Below are 26742 nucleotides of genomic sequence, written 5' to 3' on the forward strand. Positions count from 1 at the left end.
GGCATACACTGTTTAAACAACCGCGTTTCTGACGACATTACCTATATCGCAATAAGAGGTCTGGTTCCTGGCCGGATGATCTTAATAGTAGGCGCGCTATCAACGACTATGCAAAATCGTTGGTAAAAAGGTTGAATTTTATTAAATCTGTAATTATTATCCGCGGCTTTCAGACCTTTAATAGTCGATTTAACGGTGATTTTTTGCAAATCTTCGATTCGGATAGTTTATTCGCAATAGTTTAAGGTTTTAGTGCCGTGTGTTTCTGCGCGCCGTTTGTCCGTGGTCCGTTTTATCATGGTCTCAGTGTCCGTGTTAAGGATAACTATTTTTCAGCTGGTTATTTTTGGTGTTTTTTGTAGAATTTCACCATCAGTCTATGGGTAAGTGTGTAGTACTTAAGCAGAGTGTTCAATATATTCTGAAAAATATAAACATAATTTAAAATTTAATTTGAGTAACTTTTTTCGTCTAGGAATTAAAAATAAATAAATGTTTTTAGTGGCTCATCTTTAAGGTGCTCTAAATCCGCCAGGGGGCACTTTTTGACTACAGTTTATATGACATATGACATGTACTTTCCACTCTTGAATTATCCTACAATCAATTTGAACCACCCTGTATGTCATTATTTTAAGAACAACACTAACAATTAGATAACATGTTTTTGTGAAATTATTTTATTACATTATTATTTTTCCTTTAGCAGCACAATTCCTATGATTACTACAAATATGATGTTAATATGTTCACATCATTATTGTACAAAATTAGGTAAAATCAGGGAGAAAATTGGTGTCAAAGTAGAAACTGTTAGAAAGGACAGTTAAGAACAAAATCACCTGTAAAACCCACTTGGAGTGAAAAAATGACTTTTTCAAGCACATTTTTAGCATCATCATTAAATTTCCTATCCAATAACCTGAAACAACATTAAAAAATGTGGTACAGCCAGCGAGAAAAGAAACACAGTGTTTGAAAGGACAGTCAGGAACAAAATCGCCTGTAAAACCTACTTTTAGTGAGAAAATTACTGTTTTAAGCACATTTTTGGAATCCTCATTACATTTCCTATCCAATATCCAGAAAAAACACTAAAAAATTTGGTACAGTCAGGGAGAAAAGCGGTGTCAAAGTTTGAACTGACAGAAATGTAGTATTTGCAATTTACTAGTAATTTACTGGTAATTTACCGGTCAAATTTTCCTGGTAAAGTAAAATATTTTCTTTACTAGTGATGGTACTGCCTTTTGACAGAACCATGGCTTTTTTAGTGTTGTACTCCACACTTATAGGCTTTAAAAATGTAGGTAATTAGTTTATAGCAGGGCTTTCATTTTAGTATAGCATTTCGACCACAGAGAACTGCTTTTATTCTTTTTGGCCTAAAAAACTATAAATAATGAATGTATGGTTATAGTATTTACCAACTTCGTTTCAATCCATGCTTTCAAGCCATTAAATGTTGCAGGCTGGTCCAGTTTTAAGTGTTACTAATTCACCATTCGATAGTCCATAAAAAATCGCTTCCTAAAGAAGATACAGCCCTCCAAAGTTCAATTTAAAAAATCGTTTTTTGTTATAAACCCCGTTGAAGCAATTTTTATAAAATTTGTAACGCATACAGTTAAAAAATTAAATTAATTTACATTTTGTAAACCTGCCTACGATGCTACACATTTTTAAATAGTGGTACAAGAGCCTACTTTTTCTATTTTTACTGAGACCATCCACCAAATGGGCAATAATTTAAAAAAGTAACTCAGTTGTTTAAACTTTTTTATCCAAAAATCTAAAGATACCATGAGCCAAAAGCATGACTTTACCCTGATCCTAAGGTTTAACTACTAATTTTGGAACACTTTACATACCCTAAGATAAGTGAAAGTAAAAGTCTGCTTTAAAAATAGATCTGTCCACTTTGTTATTAATTTATAAGGTACCTACATTTTTTCTGTATTGTCACCGTTTTTTCATTATTTATAATTGAGAAATTCAAATTTAAATTCAAAACAAATTTTAAATGTACTTTTTGACTTACAGGATCTAGGTGCTCTTAGTTATAGCAAAATTCTTCTTCTCATTAAAGAACATGATTTCAAACTCTTCTATCCAAGTAAGGCTGTTCAATCGTTAAGAAAAAGGCGAGTGACGCATCTCAAACAATTTCAAGAATATTGAAAAAGCAAAATTCAAAGGGAAATGGCATGACGTGACAATGTACTAGAATAGTTTGAATGTGACGTTGTTGTCTATAAAGTGCCTATATTTTTTTTCTTATAGTGTATCTCCTATCAGAGGTTTCCTCTTCCTCTCATCACAGCAATCTGGACTTGGTTGACTGTAGCTCTGAACAGTTACACTTTGCTACAATTGAACCAATCCCTTAGATTCTTTAGCCAGGACACACGTCGTCTGTCAATGTCCTGCTTTTCATTAATTTTTCCTTGGACTATCATTTGGATAAGAGTGTATTTCTGTCCTCTCATTATATGACTCAGGTATTGATGCTTTCTTTTCTTTATGGTGTTAATGAATTCGCACTTTTTCTGCATTCGATTCAGCACATCACGCATTAGTAATTCTACACCACATTCTACGGTAGAACCAGATTTCGAATGCTTTTAGCTTGTCAATGTGATTATTCTTGTCTTCTTGAGGGTTCATGCTTCAACATCGTACAACAGCACGAAAAAACCTAACAGCGCAGCATCCTCAAGTTCCATGTTAATATACCGAATCGTGAATAACTTCTTCATTTTTACAAATGTTGATCTGTTTTTATTTCTCTTGTTTGATCACCCGACTCTGCTATCCAAGTTCCTAGATATTTATATGTTGAAACATTCTCTATCGTGGTGTTTGCCTTTCTTCCATTAACTTGGTTTTCTTTAAGTTAATTTTTATTAGATACTCATTACATCGGTGATATAATTTTTAATTTTTCTAAAAGGTGTTGTGTGTCTTCAAAACTGCTCGTTAACAAGACGGTGTCATCAGCATACCTCATATTATTAATTACTTCTTTTTTTATAACTATTCTCACAAACTCATCTTCTAGGGTTGCTCTAAAAATAGCTTTGATATAGAGGTTAGAAGCAGTGATAAAATGAAGCCTTGTCTCACACCACGACGAATCTCCATTTCTTCTGTTGGTTGGTTCTCTATCATTGCATTATATTTTTGGGCCCAGTATAGATTATTAATTATTCTAACATCGTCGGAGAATGTTTCCGCTGAGGAGAAGGTGTAGGATGTAGGGTGTCATGTTTCAACTTGTCAAAGGCTTTCGTGTTCCAAGTTCTTCGCGGAATTCAAATTGTGTGTTGCTGATGTCTTCTGTAAATTCTCTTGTGAATGATCTTCAAGAACAACTTTAAGGTGTGGCTCATAAGTGCTATGGTTTAGTAATCTGGGTATTCTCTTCGGTTTCTTGGGTAGGTATAGGAGTGGATGATAGCCATTTGTTTAGGAATTTCTCCTTTATTATAAATGCGGTTAAAGAGGGCCTATGCGCCCTAAAATGTGGTCATAGTTATCGCCCCACCCTTTATACTGTATACCAATATTTATTTATTCCTTCTACCTTTCACAATTTTTTCTGACAAGTTTTTATTTAATTTTTTTTACGCGTCGTTTGCAGGATTGGTTTGCTTGGAATAATGATTTTTTTCATGTAAAATCAGCTGCTATAATATTAATATAAACTTTTAAAATTACTATTAATCAACGTAAGAACAATTTATCTTACACGCAATGTGAATTGTTACATTCTCACAATGATCTTAATCTGATGCAATAATTATTCGGATTTCTTAGCATTAAAAGCAGTGCTGTCAAATAGTTTTCATTTTACGTGGTTATTAGAACAAATAACAACGTTTAACCAATTATAAAGTATGAAATAAAAAATCTGAATGTCTTATGATCAGTGTGTGTATTTTTTAAGTTATAAAATATTAAATATTTTGTACTTTTATTTTGCTTAAAAAATTCTAAAGAACAAAATAACGTCAAATTCACATGAGTTAATAGAATAATGAGCGTATAAGTAGTAGTTATTAAAATAATTAAAATATGTTATAGTGGAAAAATTAGCACAATTAAAAAAAAAATTGTCGATTGTATAGAATAGACCTAACTCCTATTGATTGGTATCTACAGTACCGTACTAGGCAGTCATGAAATAGAAATAAAGAGTTAAAGATTCAAAATTTTCGAATTACAATTACAAAGTTTCTCAAATTTTTAATTCATAATACTGGTGGTAAAAAGTGTAGCGAATTTAAATAATAGTAATAACCTGTTAATTATGACAAAACACGTTGTAATGTAATTGTACCACATTCGGACACCTTATGGAGAGTCTCAATTTGTCGTGAAAATTGTGTGGAAAAATCAATTCTCATATATTTTTTTATTTCTGGAACGACAAATATGCCTCGTTTATTATTACTAAATAGCAGAGGCTTTTCAATTTTTTCACATATATCTTCTAATTTGTACCATAAGACAACTTTTTTGTCAGGCCATTTCTAGTTATTTCCATTAGGAGCCATAGTAGTTTATTAGGGCGTCCTTATTATTAATTTCTTGAATTAAACCTGGAAGTTTTTCTTAAAAATAATTTACTATTACAAACGAATCTATTGACAAATTTTCGTTTGAAGCAATTCTTGATGAAAAGGTTTCTTTGGCAATTGTTGCCTTTGTTTTCTCCATTCTTGGTCTTTTCGCAAGTTTCTCATTTAAATTTTCTTGTCAAGCTCTCTTTCTATTCTGTTTATTTTTATTTTCTGTCCTTCTCGTCTTGCTTTTTGTTGTAGTAGGCTTTCCACTGTTGTGAACAGGCACTTTAAAGACCACCTTCTTTACCTTTTTTTCTGATCTGATTTATCAGACCAAAATAAAATAGATTTAAAAGGTGATGGTACGAAAAACGGCAGTTTACTTTCCGCAAGTGGCAGTTCTTAATTACATAGGACTTTTCTCATTTATTGTAACTATTTCTGTCAGTTTTGCTGTTTCTTTTGGTGACTCAAAACTTACCTCATCCTTCTGTTTGGTAATCAAATGTAGTTTTTTGTTTTGGGCCTTCTTCTTGTCTACATTCAGTTTTTTACTTAATTGTGTCATTTTCAATCCCAAATAGCTTTTATGTTTCTACTACCGTTAAATTACCATAATTTTGTCAACAGTTAGTTCTTCTATATGTGTTTCTAAACTAACATGATTTTTTTGTGGAAGATATGGTGTTTTTAATTCTAACGTAGATTCCATTTCGTTAGCTAATTCTATTAACTTCTCTCCTGTTTTATCGATTATCTCAGCATTCTTTAGTTCTTCCACTTTTTCTTCGATTAACTTATCTGTTACATAGTTGCCCGAAACTTTCAGTTGCTCTTCGTTTATTTCAAGGTGGTTTAAAATATCTGTAATCTCTGTTGCTAGTGGTTTATTCAAGTCTGTTTTGTCATCTGCCAATGATTCAATAATTTTGATAGTCTCAGTCGTGTTGTTCATTATATTTAAATCATCTAGCCAATCTGGTTCTAAAATAAGATCACCTATAATGTGAATCGTGTTAAGATTCTGCACTGCTCATCATTATTATCTTTATTTTGTAAAACTTGTTCAGTCTTATTTACTAAGTGCTCTTTTAATTTTTTCTATAAAATAAATAAAGACTCATCTTGTATTTAACCTGACCGTGCTGACTCTTTAGAAATAAAGTTCTCAAACTGAACAATTTTCTTTGGTTCTATAAAACTTTCGATAAATCTTAAATGTTGTGATGTCACAAAGTTGTTGTCCATTTTTGTCTAGAGCGTTATTTGCAATATAGTTCTCTCTTCTTGTCATGGGATTCCCATGTATAATTTTGAAATTTTTATCTGCATCTAAGGTCGGTTACTTTGACAAGAAGATGGGCCAACAAAACAGGAATTTGCATCTTTGGTAACCCATGAAATTGAAACACCCTGTAAGTACATTTTTACAGAGAAAATCTTCTACTTGATTGTGAAATGAATAAAAAAAAATATTTTGTTTAGAACTTAGTGTACTCTGTATTCAGGAACACTTTGTACTGTACTGATATGTACGAAGATTATTCAAATTAAAGTCAATGAATGTCTGGTTGATAAAAAAGACTGCAAAAACCCACTGTCTCTAATAAGACATGGATGAATGACGACAACAGTCATCGACACATTTAAAAATAAAAAAAATTGCGGTTTTTGTATCATGTCAGCTTGCAAGCAACCAATTCATGCCAGAGGCAAAGGACAAATCGTAAAAACACAAACGATTTTAGCTGTGTTTTTGAAATTTACCATGGATACGATTAGAATGCATGTGCATTGTTAAAAGTAAACGTAAAATAAAAATTATTTACATCATCGTTCACGGAACAATAATAATAACGGTAATTTAGCAAAGTGTAAACGACTTTAAACTAATGCTTGCCCATAAAGCAAAGTTTTATATATTGTCACGAGAAACCGCATTTATTATATCTATTATTGAAATGATATAGACATAAAACACTGATGAGTCAGAAATAAACCACAGTTTTTCTACTCGCGTGCATGAAAAGTTTCGCTTTTCTGCACTAGTGCGAGAAAGAAAAAATTGTGCCGCAAGTATACTGTCCAATAACAGAGAATACATAAACATTACACAACACAAATACAAACGTAGCCAAAAGTTGCCAAAAGTTTAGTTTTAGTTATTTTCGGAAATTTACCAGAAAATTACTTGATGCTTAAATGAAAATTTTCCTTGATAGGGAAAACAACTGTCAAACTTGTCATTGTTAGTATCAAACTTATCATGCATTCTAATGAGATAATTTAAGACATCTAACCGCCATTTGCACCGTCGTACTTTAAGCATAGCTTAAGTTAAGTGTGGTTTAGAGTGTGACTTTTTTCACCTGTACTGACACAGTCTGACCCACACTTAAATTAAGCTCGGCTTACAAAACGACTGTGCAAACGGGGGTAAATGATTAAAAGTACATTAAACTTTATTTGAATTGATATTGGATTGTTGTACATTTATTATTATAATTAAAAAACGAATTATTTTTGAATTTTCAGACTTTCTGAAAAATGTTGCATACCTCACCTCAACACTCTTCAAAATAATATGAATTTTGAAAAAAATATTAGGACTTATAAATTTATCCCTTCTGGACAACACATTCCCGGTATAAAAGCTTTAATTTTTCGGTAGCGTGACATTTCTACTATATATGGTATACAGGGTGATCAAAAGACAATTTTAAAGGCTACAAATTGGTATATCGAACCACCCGGTAACTGTCAAAATAACAGAGTTATGGGCTGTCACAGTAAAAACTGTCAAAAGAGAATTTCAAGGGCTACAAATTGCTATATTGAACCTCCCTAAAATTTGTCAAAATAACCGAGTTATTCACAATACAAAGGAGTAGTTTACAGGGTGATTCAATGAATTTTTAACATCCTTGTAACTTGTTTAATTTTCATTTTATAAAAAAAATACCAAATATGAATCTTGTAGATATTTGCATATACTTTATTCCTAGATAATCCATCAGTATAAAGGGTGTCCCAAATTTGAGCAACAAACCAGACTTATAATTTTTTATTCGATTTTTGGAATCTACGTCAAACTCTAGGCCTACTTTTACCACCCTCCTCGAAAGCACCGTTTACTTTAAAAAATTAAAAACTACATAGAATTGTCAAGAAGTTTCAAGTAAAAATATTTATTTTCAAAATTAACCTCAACTGCATTCCTTCAAGTTAATAGTACAAAAATGTAAAAAACGAATTATTTTTGGAATTTTCAGATTTTCCCAAAAAACTTACTGAAAATGTTCTGGAAAAATTTGTTATAAGTTTAATTTACGGGAAATTTTACATTTCTGAATAGGAATAGAAGAGTTTTGCATATTGGACTCGCAGAGACCACTTTCAAAACTCTTTTTACGATTCTTTTTTCAAAAACTAGCTTTATTCAACTATTTTTCGTTTCCGTACCTTTTTTTGTTAAAATAGCCCAAAATACGGTGGCATCTACATCGTACCAGTAAAGTATGTATTAGTTTTGAGCGTATTTTATCTTTAGAGATAAAACAATTACGATTTTGTCGTGATTTACTAAATGTGAGAGATGATTCTAACGACTATAGACTTATCCATAAAAAGAAAAACAAATTTACTGGAAGTTAATATTGAATCTGCAAGATGGTTTTTTGGGTTAATAATTATGTACCTATTCATCAATTTTGCCCGTTATTTCTCTAAAAAGTTCCATAACCAGAAATGTCACATACAGCCGGAAAGTTATTAGTTAGAATAGTTAAAAAAACAGGAAAATCTGAGATAGCTATTCCCTTACGTTTTCTCAAAGCAGGTGCAAAAACTCAAAACATCTTAAAGTTGGGTTACCAAACTGTGTAGAAAATAAGAATATTCTGTATTTTGCCAAAAATTAATAACATGGCAACCGATCAAGTTAAACTTTCCTTTTAAAAGTTCTAACTTGGTTATTTATACACATTGTATTACTTTTTTTCAGGTGGTTAAAAAATGTACCTATCTTTTTGTACTACCGTGTAATAAAATATTACTACCTTCAAAACAAAATCTATATTTTTTCGTTACTTGTATTTTTTGAGACTCCTAAATCTTCCTTGTTATCAAGTTGACATATTGACTTACTTACCAGCGATTAGCAAAACAAAACTCAATTTAAACTTCACATTGTTTATTAACAATGGCATTCTAATTAAAAGACCGCCAGTAGTTGTTTTTTGTAAAAAGATAACGATGTAAGACAACAAACAATTTCCATGGGAAATCAAGAAATTTTTCCACTATAAATATGACTTAGTTGTGCATTTTTTATAAAGAAATCATACCTACATGTTTTTTTTAATTAATTTCCTCGTGACTAACCCAAACAGGTTGCATATACATGTAATGGAAAATTCTTAGTTTTAACATATTTATTAATTCAGTCTGCATGTTATTAATTAGTTTCAACTCCTCAGAACCATTAATCATGTAGTCAAAGCTTCATGATGCATCTTTACAATACCCATAAACTAATTTCCTAAATACTTAATAGCGGCTTCTGATTTATGGCGTAATTAACACACTAAATGCAAAAAAGGTTCTAAATAAATTCATTATTAGGTAACAAGCCTATCCTTAGTATATAAGCTGGTTGTTTTTGCTCTCCAGTATTTACGGAGAAATATCAATCAGAAAACCCAAACCAAACTAACCGAGCCTTTAGATTTCTTGATAATCACATAAGAAAGAAATAATTAGTGTTATAATAGACGCTTTAATACTTGTAAGAGTAGGGAATTCCCCTAGTTATATTCACATACCTGATTTTGATTCATACACATGCATTTCATATGATTGACATTCCTAAGAATTGTTAAGCATTGATTGAATGTTACGGTAGAAGGTGTGGAACAAGTTAATGCTGGAGTATCGATAACAATTTCTTGTGAACATATTTGTTCTGTTACTGGTCCCACGTTGAGTGCCAACTCCCAACACGTTTTTTCAAGTGTGGATTTTTCAGTTATATAGCTTATACTGCTCGCAAAATAATTATAAATTAATAAATCATATCATATCACATATCAGAAAAAATAAATATTCCAAAATATGTGAGATAATCTGTATACAGGATTTTACTAATTGTTCTACTTATAATTACTCATATAATATACAATCATTACTATTGTTTATAAATGAATAACAGACCACACGAGAATTACACTTAAAAAGCATTAACATTTTTGCACTGAAATATAAATGCCTTTAGGAATTATCCACGCATGTTGATGAATAATCATTATTGGTTTTTTGTCATCAGGAAGAAAAATACAGAGTGTTAAAGTTTTATTCAGAATAACTGTTCTCCAAATATTTACTCCAAATTCTATTTTGCAGCGTTAATTACTAAAACAATGTTCGTATTTTGTGATACATTCGTGAACAGTTATTATTTTGTTATAAGCTAGAGTGTAAAAATTATAGGGGAATATCCCTACTAAATACAACATATAAAATCTTCAACTCTTCACAACCATACTCCGAAGCAAACTAGAACCACTAGCCGAAAACATCATTGGTGAATACCAAGCGGGTTTTAGACCATGAAGATCGACCACAGACCAATTATGTGCAGTAAAACAAGTTCTGGAGAAATGCTGGGAATATGACATTGATGTGTATCGACTCTACGTGGACTTCAGACAAGCATACGACACCATAGACAGAGAAAAGCTCTACAGCATCATGCTAGACTTTGACATACCACGAAAATTAGTAAGGCTAACAAGACTGACAATGGAGAACTCTGAAAGTCGGGGTGAAGATACAAGGAAACTTAACAGATCCATTTAAAATAAACCAAGGACTCTTAAGTTGAATTAGTCATAATATATTTTAAAAAGTTGAACGCCCTGTAGCATCTAACGCGTGTATTTGGATACATCTATTTTGTCGTCTCTGTAGAATTTTCCATCATGGTAAAAACTTATATTTTTCTGAAAAAATTGAAATAATAGAATATTAGGTTTAGGAATATGACAGTATTAACAAAAAAGTTTAAAAATTTTATAGAGAATCTAAAAATGTATTAGAAAATAGTTTCATTTAAAAAAATGAACCACCCAGTATATCCAAAAGTAATTTTAAACTAAACTAAATTCTCTACACCTTTTGTATTTTACGTTTTTTGTATTTTTGGAAACTAATGAGATTTGCTGCAATAAACTGCACTAAACTCTATCGTTGACTCACCTTGTACATATTACACTATTACAAGTGTTCTTGGAAAACAACCTTTCACAGTACTTTATTTCCATAAGGAAGAATTTATACATATAGCAGAGTGACCTTTATTTTAGCTGTAGAAGACCTAAAGTTAGGCAATACCCTGTATGTAGTAAGTATTGAACTTGGCAGGTGATTCGGAAAAACGTCTGACTAATAGTATTAGCCAGAAGTGGTTAATGTGTATGTATAATTCGCGTATTAGTCTAGTTTAATGTTTATAATAAACATAATAATTGAAACTCGAGATTATTTCCACCTCAACAATGAAAAGTGATTATGAAATTGTGTGTTTCGTCAATCCAATGTCACTAACGTGATTTCTGGTAGCGTAACGACATTGCGGTTCAATAGAACCGATTTTTTTCTCATTGACGATGGTTTAAATTTCGCTAAATCAAGGTGCTTACACATTTTTTGCAAATATTGACCTAATCGTTATTTTATTAATTCTCTTCCCCAATTTCGATTATACAGGGTGCCACAAATGAAGGCAAAGTTGCTCAACTTGGAGCTCAATCTTATGCCGTTCTAACATTTAAAAAAATCCGATTACATCTTGAAGTATCCGAAAAAATAAGAAATTTCGGAAAAACTTCATTATTTTATTGTAAGCTTATTTGATGAGATAATTTAAATGTATTAACAATTTGTTTTCCACTAAAACCCGGCATCGTCACATTTGAAATCCGACGTTTCGGTTTTTGCCAGCCATCAACTTAATTTTTTTAAATGCGACCCTGTTTTTTTCAAGGCAGATTTTGAAACTGCTTTGTTTTCTGATTCAAATAACGTGCAACACTTGATTAATCTTTTTAATTTTAGGTTATAAAACTTGATAAAAGTGTTTTTTTCCGACTATTAATACCAAATTACTAGCAGGATAGTATACAGAGATAAGTACATGTTTTAATAAGAAATTCAGTGTAAATTTCAAATTTAATGAAATCCATTATGATTTCCATGAAAATTTCGGAAGTTGTATGTAACATCAAGTGTTACTCAAAGTTCTAGTTAACAAAAATCGAAAAATTTGGTTTTTCTGCTTCAATCTTCGGAAACACCTTCTTGGCACTTTTCGATTTAAGAAACCCTTTTATTGGACATAAAATTAAAAAGTAGATATTACCTATTTTACTTTTGAGATTTTACAGCATACATACTAATGTATTAAATTTAACAACATGCGTTTTGTGTAAGAGCAATCATCATCATTTTTATTTTTCATCGATTCAATTGCTTTTCGTATCAACGCTTCGCTAACGTCCACTCGTGGGCCCTGTGGAATACGCTTTTGGAAAGTTTGTAAGATATGGCACTCTCTTCTTTGATTTGTTGTGAGTAATGTTGGTACCATTTGCTCATCTGAATTGGTTGGAAGTTTACTTTATTTACGGTGTTGGATTTTAGGTTTCTGATATATTATGATTATGATATATGATAATTTCCAGGCTTCCGATAAACTTGTTCCTTCTAGGTAGCTGTTCACTTCAATACATTTTCTTTCCCAGGTGTTGTATTTGTTCTTCTTTATCATGTTCTTAAATTTAGTCTGTTCTCTCTTGTAGGTTGTACTATCAATCTTCGTGTTTAGCCATTTCTGATCTGCTTTTTGCTTTGTTGTTCTTTGATGTTGTAGTTTTTCATTCCCGGTTAGGTCATTATGTTTTTTAAAGTGAGAGGTACCGTCCATACCCAAAACTTCATTTCCAGCCGATTCCATGATATGTGAGTAGAATTTCTCAGTTCCGAGTGTTAAATAGTCGTTATCCAACTTGGTTTGGTTTAACCGGCTCTAGTAAAGTCCCCTAATACTAGGTTCACAAATACTAAACCAAAAAAACAATTCAACATATTTACACGAATCGTTCAAATAGTAAATGAGTTAAATCTTAGTATTGTGTTTCAACCGTTAACCTTAACCACCTTAATAAATTGTGTTCTAGAATACAGTGTTTCAACTCTCTGCAGTGACTGTTTGTTTTAGGAACAATGCTAAGCTGACAATCGGTACCGTACGATTCTACTCAATTTGTTTACTAAACAAAGCACTATTAATGAACCAATATTTACAGTGAATTTATTTTATTTTACAGCTCAATAGGTTTCAGCAAACCTTGACTCGTTAATCGGATTAAGGATTTATCAGTCGGCCTACTACGAGACTTTATGTAGGTATCAGGTCAGCGTCATAAAACTTTAATATTTTTAAAATTGCTATTATTCATATTTGCTTTGAGCTGCCGTGAACACAATAGTTATTTCTGATATAAATGTTAAGAGTGTAATTGTAACACAATCACATACAGGGTGAGTCACCGTGATACTACTACTACTACTAGTTACTAATTTTTGTTGAAATTTGGAGTGTAACAATTTTCAACACCCTGTTTGTATTCTCATGTTTGAATTCCTGTCAGGATGCCTTGTACATAATTATTCCTATTCTTCCCTGTAAGAGGGCTTTCCACAGTGCTCCATGTTTAGTTCCATTATTGTCGAATTTAGTAAGTAAAGAATTTGTAATTTGTAATAATTCTTTACTCCTTTCCCGGTTGTAACCTTCAAGAAGTTTCTTAGAGTGCGGCAATCCAGTAAGTTGCTCCCAGAGCTTGACCCTTTCGTGTTCCTCCTTCGAGCAAGTGTTTATGGTAGTTTATTATTATTATATTTATTATTACTTTATTAGTTTTGACTAGTTTATTGAGTTTCCCTGTACCAACAGCTCAGCGCTGTTATGGCTGCTTGTCAAAATTGCAATATCCTGCTTATGATAGCCGTTGTCAATGCTAAACTGAGCACATCTTTCTATTGCGTGAATTTTCGCCTGAAGAATACCGGGCTATTTTTCCATTGGCTCCGAGTTTTTAATCCAAACACTCCTGCTTCCTGTTCCCTCGTGTGTCTTGGATGCACCAGCATATCAGTTAATGGTGAGTTTACTCATTCACATTAGTCCTTTCATCTGGGCCCATATTCTTTACAGAAAATTCCCAAGAGAAATGTTGATTGTGACAGGTGTGTAAACCATAGGAAAAAATATATATGAAAAAAAATTTATAAACAAGAATAAACTTTAAATAAATAACTGTCACCTTTGGCAATACTAAATTACACTTTGCTGATAAACCGAACTGTTGCTTTTCCAAGAATGATTTGCAAAATTTTATTCGGACGGTATAATAATTGGTGTATGAGTAAATTCTTTCGGAAGAATTTTATGCACTGTAGTTTTGGAAATCGTTGACCTTAAGAACAATTTCCTTGTACTGATTATGGTCTATTCATTCACTAATTCTATTATTATATTATCAATTCTTCAGCTTCAGCGGTTTTAGGATACCTTGACATTCTTGCACCAGACCTTGTCCTTAAGAGACCTAACCAGAAATAGTACAGGTTGTTTTGTAGGAAAAATCTTAAGATTCGATAATAGTTTATGACCAACTAGATTCACGTAGCATTTTGACAAATTCAATAACAGTTTTTTGATCTGGGTATCTTGTATTTGGAACCACCAACCAAATACCCCATAATCTTAATTAGTGATGGATGTAAATTTACTTTAAGTAAAATTGGAAAACTAAAATTAAGTGTGACAGGAAAATTTACCAATTTTACTAGTAAATTTATGGGTCTAATTGAAATTTGCTTGAAACTTTCAGAGATTAGTTTAGCAGTTCTTTACGAACATTTTTGCTCTTTTGCAAATTTTTTAAATTTTTAACCGTTTTCTGGTTATTTAGGAAAAACTGGGTTGATGCAACAAATTTTCAAATAAAATTTAAATTGTGGTTTGAAATTTAAGCAACATGTAACTCGGTTATTTTTGTGAGTTTAGGGTCGTTCAACCACTCAAATTAACCGCCTTGAGCTCCTCTTTCCAGTGGTGTAGAGCAAAAAAGTATATCTGACAAATTGCGTGCAGGGTGACCAAAAACAGTCAATCACCATACTTTTCATGCACATCCTGTATACTGGAAGCAGAAACGGTCCTGAAAATTTACGATGTTGAATTAAGGAGTTTCTGAGTTATTTAGTAAAAATTAATTTGGTGCAACAAATTTACAAATCACTGAAATTGTGGCACCAAAATTTGAATACGGTTTAAAAGACAGTCAGGGACAAAACCGCTTGCAAAACTCACTTGGAGTGCCTGAATCATGTTTTAAGCACATTTTTGGAATCCTAATTAAATTTCCTATCTAATGAGATACATAAACACTACAAAATTAGGTAAAATCAGGGAGAAAATTGGTGTCAAAGTATAAACTGTGAGAAATACGGTTTGAAAGGACAGTTAAGGAAAAAATCGCCTGTAAAACCCACTTGGAGGGAGAAAATAACTGTTTTAAACACATTTTTGGAATCCTCATTACATTTCCTATCCAATATCCTGTAAAAACAGTTATTTCTCGAATTTCAACTTGTTATCTTCGAAATAATTGTTACTATTAGTAATAATAATACCTAATAATCTTTTTGTATAAACATCAAATCATGATAAATGTGTAGAAAAAAATTTATGTTTTAAAAGGTAAATTTCTAGACTTCCTTGATTAAAAAGGAACGTACTTTTCAACAAGTTGCTATGTCAGAAAAAATAAAACTGTTTCTAGACATTTATGGCTTTATCGGTCATAGGGTTACTTTCAATTTATGTATCAGATAATATTGGATCAACACCCAACTAAAATGACACATCAAAAGCTGCTGCCATAACTTAATTTGAGCTTAAGCTCTGTAATGTCGTTTTTTCAGGAAAATCAATATTTCTTGAGACACGAGACGTTAATTAGGAAACGCCCAAAAACGCCCCGAGATATTGACCTAAGCAACACTTTCTTATGTTAAAACATGAATCAAACAAAATATGTTGGTCAATTGAAAATTTCACTTTTTTGCCCGCGCTTCTTTCCCACCTCTGTATAGAGCAGTTACAGTGTATTACGGTAAAAGTTTTTCACGTCAGCAAAAAGCCAATAAATTCCGCAATTAAAATCTTTTGATTTGTTTCGAAATGGCGAAATTTTAAAATTGAATTCGACAAAAAATCACTATTTTTTGTGTCGAATAACGTGAATAACCCTGAATATATTCATATGATGCAATGCACAAAGTAACAACAGGACTAACTATTGCTTTGTCCTTTTTTTTACAAAACAATCTCTGGTCGTTCATTGGTCAATAGCTGGCGGGCTTTTTAAACTATGTAGCTTTCCAATAGTATTTTATTCGGATTCAAAAAATGAGTATTTTCAAAAACAAAAAGAAACGAGTATATATTTTTTTGTTGTTCTTTTTAAATATGAAATAAACAAAATTATGGCAGAGCCCCATTGGTATAGATTCTTGGATAAAAATCTTCAATTCTTTTCAACATCAAGATTTCCTCAAACAAGTATTTTTCTAGGCAGTTAACAACAGTATCGGTGACAGCTTTGCCGCCTATCATATCACGTCCTCTGGTTTACAACATTCTCCAGCAAAATGTTACTGTTGGGCCTAACACTCAACTACCCTCGGCTGAAAACACCACCCAGCTGCCCAGTTCGTTATCTACAGAAACTGGTAATTATCTGATTTTTTCTTTAAAGATAATTTTTAAACTTTTAGACCTTCCAGATATATCGTCTACAATGGTGCCAACCACTTGGACACCAGCGCATACCACACCTACCAGACCGGTAGACATAAGTTGTTTGCCCCTGCACTTGATGGGAGAAATGGACCATTTGACTCAAGAAGAATTTACTTCAAAACTGACCGATTCTTGCCGATACGACCGACTTATTAAACCTGTCAGTCCTAAGTTGCTGGAAGTTGACATGCAGATCGATTTAACTCATATTGAATCTTCAGATGCGCAAGTAAGTTTTATTTGCTACTTACTTCAGTTGATATAGGTTTAATCAGGATATGTTTCAGCAAATGAAATCGTACATACTAGTACAACTTGGCTACAAAGACAGCAGACTAAAATACGACACTTTCTCACCTAAAAGGGGCAACATTCAAGGCGAAGAACCACTAAGGAACAAAATATGGGTTCCTCATCTCACAGTGAGGAATGAAAGGTTTGAGATGCATGCTGTTTACTAAACCGCTATTTTAGTTTGTTGCCTTAACACACAGAGAGTCAGCGATGATGGGCTTGGATGGAAAAGACATTTTTGTGCAAATTAAACCGGACGGTGAAGTGAAATACTCCTACAGGATGACCCTGACATTCTATTGCTGGATGAATCTCAAAAAGTTTCCCTTTGATTATCAGATATGTGGAATAACTTGGATTAGCTGTACGTTAATTTTTGTTTTGAAATTGCATCTACAAGAACTTAATATTTGGTTACAGGGTCATATGATAATACCAATTTAAAGCTGAAATGGTCCAAACAAGATCCGGTACAAATAGCCCGAAATCTACATTTAACTGAGTTTGTTCTGGACTCTTATTGGATTGAAAGTAGTGAACTTCCAGCTTCATTTTCTACTGGAGGATTGGGTGAGTCATTAGGGTTATAGTTTGGATTTTAATTTTCAATCTACAGTTCAAATTAAAATGCTGGCCAAATCTGGTGTAAACACTTTCTTCACTTCATACAAAACAGTGACAATTCTACTTTGTATAAAACAATGTACTATTTGTTACTATTCATATTTCAAAATTTCAAGTTGCTTGATGCCACAAATTGCCTGCCACAAATTCCCCCCAATAATGATGCAAATTCTCAGCGCAAAAAAGTCAAACTTTTTAAGTTTGGTACATGAATAATTATTTTTGAAATAATAATAAATATTACTTGCCCTTATTCTGGCATGGTGTACAGAGTGCCCGTTTAAGAAAAGTTACTAATACAATGTATTAATCCGATATTAATATTTCAGTAAACAATACTAATAATGCTATACAGGAAAAATATAGCTCAATTTTATTGATTATGAATAATTGATATTTAAATGTTCCACTAGACAAAAATATTCCACTTGCTTGTAAGTAGGTTTGTGCCCACTACTTCAAAATGCAAATATGATATACATATTTGTAGTTTACTGAATACTTTTTTACATTATATTATTACCTATTTATTCACATACAGCGTGTAACAAAAGTATGGAATTACATATAGGTATAGTCAAAATTTTACCCTTTGAGAATGACGTCAAGCAGGTGAAAAAACACGCATGTCTGGAATTAGATCACAAATTTTAACCTACAAATGCTTTGAAAAATGAGTGATCATGAGAGTTTCAGTTGACATCTGGAAACTGTTTCTTTTCGTACTCGAAAAAAAGCAGCACATTTAGAATTAGCATTTGGGCCTTCTCATTGTAGCGCAGCATTTTTATACCTTTGATATTCGTTTAAATCAAAGTGACAGTAAATGTCAACGTTTTTAATTTGACAGGACGACAAAATTAACAACGTGCCTTTTTTGCTAAAATTGTTTATTTCATATGTTTGATATGCGATAAACAAAGATGTAAAAAGATGACGTCATTCTCAAAAGGTAAAAATCCAACTATAAGAGAGTTTTTGTTATGAACAACATACATTTTAGTTGATGGTTTAATTTTCCGAAAATTTTCATGAAGATGCTTTCACGAAAAAAAAAATCAAAAACATCCAAATCTTAATGTTTTACCTAAAAATTTCCAGTGAAGAAAACTGAAATGACTACCTTTGTCAATTTAGTGTGTCATTGAAATGAATCAATTAACATAGACTTTTATGAGAATTTTAATTAAAAATATTACAAAATTCTTGTTTTGCTCATATTGTTTCTCCACAGTCCAATAAGATTAAAATTTAAATTTTCAAAGTTTCTCTTAATTAATCTATTGACTGCGCTGACACACAAAATTGGCAATCACAAGTAGTCAGGTAAGTTTTCTTCACTGGTTCTTTAATATAAAATATTAATTAATATACGGATAGTTTTGATTACTTTTTTGTGATATGTAAAGTGCTCAGAGTTTTCCGGAGAATTCAGCAATTAGACAAAATATAATTCCATAAGAAAACATAAATTAAAAATAAAGTATAAAGAGGTTTTTCAGTTATTGCAAGTTTTCCGTAATTTTTGTTACACACTGTATTTATTTTTATAGAGAGTTTAATTTAAGCTCGTTTTTATGAACTCGTAGAGTCAGTTACACTGTCATACTTTAAGCCAAGTTGAATTTAAGTATTGTTTTGAGTGAAAAAGATTACAGTCAAAACTACACTTAAATTAAGCTTACCTTAACACACAATATAATGGAACAGCAATGTAAATGGAAGATAATAATTTTTGTATGTAAAATAATGATTTAGTTTACATGAAATCCATTCCCATCAAGTAATGTCCATTTTCCCACAATGGTTTTGAGTTTAAAGACAACTTAGCTAAGTTGCGTTTAGACTGTGTTCTTTGGCACTTAATCTGTCACGTTCAAACCTCAACTTGCACTTAAAATCGCAAGTGTCGGAAAAACCGGCATAAACACTTTAAATATGAGTATAATTGATGTTTTACAAACAGGTAAAGGTTTTGAATGTGACGATTACTTCTTTGTTTGTCACATTCAAAACCGTGTACCTGTCTATTGCATTATTGCGTTATCCTATTTTTGTATAAATTGTCCTATAGCTTGTTTCAGTCATTCAATTCAGACTTCAGAAGGACAAAGTTTTACTTAAAACAAGACAGAACAGTAAACTTATTATAATTTGAAATTATATTCTTAGTTTATATTAAACTATTTTTATAAAGCAAAATACAGTAAAATTGCTAGTAGAACAAACACAACAATAATTATAATGCCTTGTGTGAAAACTTCAACTTCTCTTCGGTTTTTCAAATGTATTCGTACTGTTTCAAGGTAGTTTATTCTCTCTTCTAAAATACAACCAAATTAAAAACTATTAAAATGAGCCATTGATGGATAAGTCGGTTAATTACCTAAGGACATTCCGCTTAATTTGTCTTTAAAACGGGAATCAAATAATTCCACATCAGAAACATCGGAAGGATCGAAATCGGATTGATCTGGGATTTCTAGAAGCTGTTTTGTTCTGGTCATTTTTGTAGTCATATTGACAGTATTCTCAATTTTTTTGACAAACCGTCTAATCAAAAAAAAAAATTGGTTAGCAGTTTTCATTTCAGGGAAAATACAATAAATCACACTTAAATAGAGATCATTATTTAATAATGTTTGTAATAGTGCTGGGACTTTTGATTGGAATTCCTAATATGATCTTCAGGGTTCAATTTAAAATCAAAAAAAGTTTTTACTGCTCTTATAATACACTCAGTATATTCCGGTATATTTAAACTAGAGAAGCAGTATTTTAGTTATTATTATACTTGAGAATGTGTACATATTTGATAGATCAACATCACGGTGCATGACGGTATTAATAACCCAAGTTACCACGTGCACAATTTTACGTAATATTATAACCACACATTATGATAATCTACGCTGATAAATTAATAATACGGTATAATTTTGAGAATAAACGTTATTTGCAGGTTGCTGAAATAGAAGAATGACTGGCATTACTTTTTTACTGTTTACTTCTCAGAGCATCCAGTCAGATTAATTTAATCCAGTTTAGCAGTAACTAACTTGGAGAGTAATATAATTGTTAAACAATTAAAATTTAGCTTGTAACACGATTCACTTATAGTGTAATCCTATTTGAGTTAAGAAGTACAATATTCATTTAAAAATTCCTGCATCATTGAAGTCATGCATCGCGTGGAGATTCGCGTGATGTTTTGCTGAATTTTGGAGGACAGGATGATTTTATTAGTAATAGGTAAACCAACTTGTAAAACAAAAAAGTTTAACGCAAATGTCCGTGTGTGTGTGGTTTATTTTCCTAATAAGTGAAGCAGAAAGGAATAAGGATGATAACCCGGCGAGACGTTTTTCCTTTTTTTTTTTTTGGTTTGATCAGGATGAAAAAGTTTTTAATTCAGTTGAAGTAGTATAATGATAATTAACAAAACTTACTGATAATATGAAATTTGAAAAAAAACTTTTGGAAACTAGATGAGTATTATTGGATAAAATTTAACTAATCAAAAAAAATTATTACTATTATTTTATAGATTTATTATTAGACTTACACATACCAAACCATATTAAAACTACACAGGTATTTCTACGGAAAATTAAACAAAAGTTTTACGTTTTCCTGTATACAATAATAAGTACCTTTTGTGTGTTGTTTTAAAAAACGGTCCAACGGACCTAAATCTGCAGACCTCGGTGGCCTTTTAACTGTAACTTGCCTCCAAATCCACTGAGCATTAGCTACTCAACAAAGTACAAATTAATCCTTATGTGACTCCCAAAACGTTAAAAAATGAAACAATTTTGTTATTATACAACTTATGTAACTGTACTTTTATTTTTTACTTATATAAAATTGTGACATCTACGCTACTAAAGTCTGAGGTTTCTCACTATCATCTTTTCTACTGTAAGCAAAGTTGGTGCAGATGTAAAGTAGTAACACAGCAAAAATAATGTACTCCGCAAGCGAGACGAAGAAACAAAAATAAAAGAAAACTCTATTGCAGTATCGCCAACCTCCCAGAAAAAAATCCGGCTTCCATTCCACAAGAATGTTGAAAGATGCTGCAAAATTACAAATTACAAAAAATGTTTTCCTAATGATGACAGTTAAAGGTTGTAAATACCTATCATCATCCAAATCAGTACTGCTAAACCTAAAATGCCTAAAGCAAGAGGTTTTCGTAAAGGTCTGTAAACCAAAACCAATAAGAAGCACAATTGTAAAGTTCCTCCTACCAACATGTAGGTAGGTAGCCAAGGGTTGGTAGGGCATTCGTTTACGTAATGCGCACCTATTATTAACTTAGTTAAGGAAAGCACGAATAATACTATCATACACATACGTCGTAGACCTGAAAATAGTATTGTTTTAATATATTTCTTAAAGATAAGATTAAAAATATAAAACCGTAAACTTAAACATGTGAACAAATACACTAGACTAGTAGATCTTGTTAAGCAATATCTGCCCGGAAATATCCTACTTACTCGCTACAGATACCTTCCCAAAAAGGAGATGCCATATCGAAGATGCAAGTCGATCAGAAGTGTCACAGTTCAGACTAAATTAATTTATCGTTAATGCCTAGCAGCAAGATGTCAGAAACATTCTCCACCAGGGTGCATATTCTTGAAATGAGGGAGGGGAATTGTCAAGAGAAAGACCTGTAGAATGTGACAGGAACCCGCCATTGTCAACTTTTTCTGTCACATTCTATCAACACTTCTCTTGAGAATTCCATTCCCTGCTTTCAAGAATAGGCCCCCAGGAGAGAGAAGCAGCTCCTCCGTTAAAATCAGAGATAAAATAGAAACAAACCAAATCCCAAAAGCTGTTCACACTTGCACTAGAAGAGGGGTTTAAAGCTCTAAACTGGAATGAGGAAGGCATCAAAATCGACAGCAAACATCTGAGTTATCTACGTTTGGCGGACGATATAGTGCTCTTTAGCCAGAATATAATGGAATTACAAATGTTGGAAGAACTTCAGAAAGAATCAGCAAAAATAGGATTGACGATGAATTTAAATAAAACTAAAGTAGTTGTTTCACTTGTAGAAAAATTATTATTATATTGTATCACACTAATTAGGAAAATTACTATTCTGACTTTGAAATTGGTCAGTAATATTTGTTTAAAGAGCTTATTGAAGGTTCTGGATGGCTTTAGAGGCATTTGGATAACTTAGAAGGTTCTAGAAACTGTTTAACGCTTTTAAGCTGCTTTAGAATCATACGGAAGCTTTCTGAAGGTTTTTAAATCTTTTGAAAGCTTCCAGACAGTTGAAGAGCATTTGGAAGCTTTTAGACTATTCCAAAAGCCTTTGGAATTTTTGGACAGTTTAAGGAGCATATTGAAGGTTCTTGATTGCTTTAGAGGCATTTGAAAATCTTAGACGGTTCTAGAAATTGTTGAAACGTTTTAAACTGCTCTCGAATCAAACAGAAATTTTAAGATTATTTTGAAAGCTTCGAGACTAGTTGAAGAGCATTTGGAAGGTTATTGGACAGGTTAACAAGCATATTGGAGGTCCTGGACTGCTTAGAGGCATTTGGATACTTAGACAGTTCTGGAACTTGTTAGACGCTTTTAGACTACTTTTGAAGCATATGGAAACTTTTAGACTGTTTTGAAATCTTTTGAAAGCTTCTAGTCTAGTTAAAGAGCATTTGGAAGCTCTTAGACTGTTTTAAAGTGTTTTTGAAGCTTTTGCTGCTTCAGGAGCATTTCGAAGCTTCTAAACACTGTTTTGGAAGCTTTTGCAGTTTCTATAGTATTTTGGAAGCTTCTGAAAATCCTTTTAAACTACTTTAGGAGAATTTAGGAGGTTTGTGGCACTTTAAGGAGCATATTGAAGATTCTGGACTGCTTTAGACGCATTTGGAAACTTTTAGACGGTTCTGAAACTTGTTAGAAGCTTTTAAACTACTCTAGAAGCATACGGAAGCTTTTAGACTGTTTTGAAAACTTTTAGTCTAGTTAAAGAGCATTTGGAAGCTCTTAGACTGTTTTAAAGGGGTTTTGAAGCTTTTCTGCTGCTTCAGGAGCATTTGGAAGTGTCTAAACACTGTTTTGAAAGCTTTTGCAGTTTATATAGAGTTTTGGAAGCTTCTGAAATCCTTTTAAACTACTTTAGGAGAACTTTGAAGCCAGGATTAGAATTTATATAAGAACGACCTATCAAAATATACACTGCAGAAACTAGACCAAAAACTAAACGACTATTAGAAACAACCGAAATAAAAGTTCTTAGCAGAATTACTGGTAGAGCAATTTCAAACAGGCAAAGAAGTGAAAGAAACAGAAAAGAAGAGTGGAATGAACACATAAAAAGGATGGACGCAGGAGCGTAGGGCGTCTTCTAAAGAGATGGAGCAACAACCTGAATGTAGAGCAATAGGCAAGTTAACGAAGAATAAACAGAAGGGAAGAACATCAAGAAGGAGGAAGTAGATGAGAAAAGAACAAAATAAATTTTAATAGCCACATACATTAACTGATAGCACTTTAAGCCTATGCAGTAGGATTTAAACTTATACTCTTAAATGGAAGAACCATTCTTGAGAGTCTCTTCATGGTCTGCTTTATCTTTTGGTCGGCAAAAAAGTACTGATTTTGTAATAACTAAATTTGTGTGTTGTTCTTACCTTGAGTGTAGGTTGGTATAGGATTGGGCATTCTTGGTGCTACAAATATCTGGGTAAATTACATAGAATAAATGAAAAAACTGATCAAACCATCTAAAGAATAGTTTTTCCATGCTGCTTCAATATCATCTGCGAGCTTTACTAGGTCAACAACTTCAATTGGTTTCTCCACAGGTTTACTAGTGCTGGGTTGTTGGCCATCATTTTTCTTACTCATACTCAAACTATTTCATTTAACGAGTTTATGACCGTTAATGATAAAAGTAAATGACAACGACGTTATATACCACTGACTTATTTTTGTTTTTTTACAGTGGGAAACTACAGCGCTTTAACTTTTAAGTTCAAACTACGTCGAGAAATTGGTTACTACGTTATGGACTACTTCCTGCCTTCCATGTTTTTGGTAGCCACATCATGGGTTACCTTTTGGTTGCAAGCTGATGCTAGTGCACCTCGAGCAGTTTTAGGTATAACGTTTAATTATTGGTTTTAAAAAAACTGTCACTGTCACAAACTTTATTGCAGGTACATCTACAATGTTGTCATTTATAACCTTAAACGGAGGTTTGACAAAAAATTTACCAAAAGTGAGCTATATCAAAGCTAGTGAAGTTTGGTTTCTTGGCTGCTCTACATTTATATTTTGCGCCATGGCAGAGTTTGCTTTTGTTAATGTTATTTGGAGAAGAAGGTTAGTAGCTTATTCACCCGCAAAAAATCAAAACAGATTTTATAAACAATTGCAGAAAACAAGTGGAAATGAAGAAACCAAGCAGTAAACACATTTTGATTGGAGCAGTAACACCAAGTTTGGCCAGGAAACATGTAAGAAGAACCGGATCGTTCAACAGCCTCTACAAAAGTCGTTCCTGCACCAGTTTAGAAGAAAAGACTGATAACGAAAAAACTATAAGTAAAAATAACTATTTGACTGTTCATGTAAGTTTTAAGAATTTCCTTATAACAAACCCTAATTTGTGTAATTTGTTCAGGCATTTCCACCATCAATACAATCTATTCCAACTATAAGAATAGCAAGCAGCGACGAGCTGATAGATTTAGAAGATAGTGTAACAACAATTCCAATACCGGACAGCTCAAATTATAAAAATTCAAACACCAATCATCAGGGATGGACTACTATGACGCCCCATGAAGTAGCCAATTGGATAGATAAGAAATCTAGGATAGCTTTTCCAGTTGCGTTTATAATTTTCAATTTATTTTACTGGTCGTTTGTGTATGCGTTGTGATATTTAATTGCATTTTATGTTGCATATTAAGTTAAAACTTTAGAATTGTAAAGGTTTTGCAGTGTTTATACTCTGCTGGGCAATAAGTTATATTTGTGCTGTGTGATTGTATAGCTTTTATACTGTATTTTATATTATTAAAAAAAAATAAAAACTTACTGTAATGCCTGCTGCAGTACAATCGTGTTGTACGAGGCTGCAGAATCGTACGTTTTGCACTTTACTAGAAGAGTATTATGGAAAGTAAACGTCAGTAAATCGAAGCAAATGCTTTAATGTTAAAAGTTTTACAAATTTTTGAAATGTTTAAAATTACTTGAAATGTTAGTATTGTTATTCTTATGACGTTGAATAAATGGGTATTTATTTGAATGCATAGTTGTTTCTAATTGTTGTTCCCAATAGGCTATCAAATATTTTGAGCTCCAGAGAAATAATGTTATAAGGGTCTTTTTTCAAAATTGGTTTTTATCCCATTCCAAAATCATTAAGAATGGTGAGTTAAAAAAAGACCGTCAGTCGTTATAAAAAAGTATGTATGTTTTTGTTATACTACACAGCAAAATATTAAAAAAGCCGGAAAGCGCATTTTTTTCAAAAAGTGCAAAATAATTTAATATTTTGACACCGAATATAAGTTTGAATTGTAGTTTTCTAAAGATTTCCTGTCTTAACTATTAACCCGATGTTCTCTAACGATAAATAAATCTTCATACATTGGCCCGCTCTGTATTCCAGTGGTTTCCTCTTGTCATCGATTTTCTATTTTTTATTGTTTTGAATATTTCACGCCTGTGTGAGCTTATGGAACAAATTAAAAACTATTTGAGAATAGTTATAAAAACCTTTTAAATAAGAAAGTAAAAAAGACTATAATTCTTCTTCTTCTTGAAATAGGCTATCCCTCCACCTCTTGGTGGTCTGTCTGGAGGGCCTTTTAGAGCGTGGTTTTCCGTTGCTCGCAATTTTAGCAATTCTATTGTCTTCCATTCTTGGGACCGGCAGTGCCACCCGATGAGCTACTCAATCCAAAACCTCACCATTTTTACAAATACTTAAGCCCAAATATTAATGAAAATAATGATATACTTACCGAGATATACGAATCAGAATAGAACAGGCCACATTTGTAAGAATGAAGAAACTTCTGCTGTCGATAACTAAACCTTCAGCTAAAAATACAACCGATAAGATGTTATGTAGAGGAATTGACATGAGGAAACTGAAAGCGTTTGAAATGTGGATATCCGGAAAATATTGGGGAATTCTTGGGTGGAGAGAGTAACGAACGACGTGGAAGTGATGAGACGTATGCATAAGGAAAGGGAAAGCAATAATTCCAACAACACAGAGAAGAAAATTGTGGAATATAGGACATGTCATGAGGAGAGAGAAATATCGAGTAT

General features: G+C 32.2%; 2 protein-coding genes across 8 annotated transcripts; one reads left to right on the top strand and one right to left on the bottom strand.

Moving 5' to 3' along the window:
• LOC145727308 (pH-sensitive chloride channel 2-like) lies at positions 1–25708 on the top strand. Of its 6 annotated transcripts, none has more exons than XM_081976864.1 (10): positions 1–383; positions 16270–16427; positions 16482–16726; positions 16773–16933; positions 16992–17155; positions 17212–17361; positions 24395–24550; positions 24609–24774; positions 24830–25022; positions 25076–25708. In XM_081976864.1, exons 1-10 carry the CDS (start codon positions 298–300, stop codon positions 25334–25336), a joined length of 1740 nt encoding a protein of 579 aa, XP_081832990.1. In that variant the 5' UTR covers positions 1–297; the 3' UTR covers positions 25337–25708. The 6 variants fall into 6 exon arrangements, with proteins under 6 accessions (XP_081832990.1, XP_081832985.1, XP_081833025.1 ...); XM_081976859.1 differs by having other exon boundaries at positions 16773–16919; positions 16972–17155; XM_081976899.1 differs by having other exon boundaries at positions 16274–16427; positions 16773–16919; positions 16972–17155.
• LOC145727337 (transmembrane protein 272-like) lies at positions 21229–24331 on the bottom strand. Of its 2 annotated transcripts, none has more exons than XM_081976913.1 (4): positions 24171–24331; positions 24081–24119; positions 21557–21724; positions 21229–21494 (listed from the first exon to the last, which is right to left on the bottom strand). In XM_081976913.1, the coding sequence occupies exons 1-4, from the start codon at positions 24295–24297 to the stop codon at positions 21292–21294; spliced, it is 537 nt and encodes a 178-aa protein (XP_081833039.1). In that variant the 5' UTR covers positions 24298–24331; the 3' UTR covers positions 21229–21291. The 2 variants fall into 2 exon arrangements, with proteins under 2 accessions (XP_081833039.1, XP_081833038.1); XM_081976912.1 differs by having other exon boundaries at positions 21557–21784.
• Positions 25709–26742: the final 1034 nt, after the last annotated feature.

Source organism: Ips typographus, linkage group LG1 (assembly GCF_016097725.1).
Source record: "Ips typographus isolate SLU linkage group LG1, UJ_Ityp_2.0, whole genome shotgun sequence".
Lineage (NCBI taxonomy): Eukaryota > Metazoa > Arthropoda > Insecta > Coleoptera > Curculionidae > Ips > Ips typographus.

Coding starts and splice junctions, on each gene's coding strand:
- LOC145727337 (XM_081976912.1), bottom strand. CDS start 24,297: ATGAGTAAGAAAAATGATGGCCAACAACCCAGCACTAGTAAACCTGTG. Junction 24,120..24,170: donor GAAAAACTATTCTTTAGATG/GTTTGATCAGTT, acceptor AGATATTTGTAG/CACCAAGAATGCCCAATCCT. Junction 21,785..24,080: donor TATACCAACCTACACTCAAG/GTAAGAACAACA, acceptor TACTATTTTCAG/GTCTACGACGTATGTGTATG.
- LOC145727308 (XM_081976859.1), top strand. CDS start 298: ATGGTCTCAGTGTCCGTGTTAAGGATAACTATTTTTCAGCTGGTTATT. Junction 384..16,269: donor ATTTCACCATCAGTCTATGG/GTAAGTGTGTAG, acceptor GTATTTTTCTAG/GCAGTTAACAACAGTATCGG. Junction 24,775..24,829: donor AATGTTATTTGGAGAAGAAG/GTTAGTAGCTTA, acceptor AAACAATTGCAG/AAAACAAGTGGAAATGAAGA.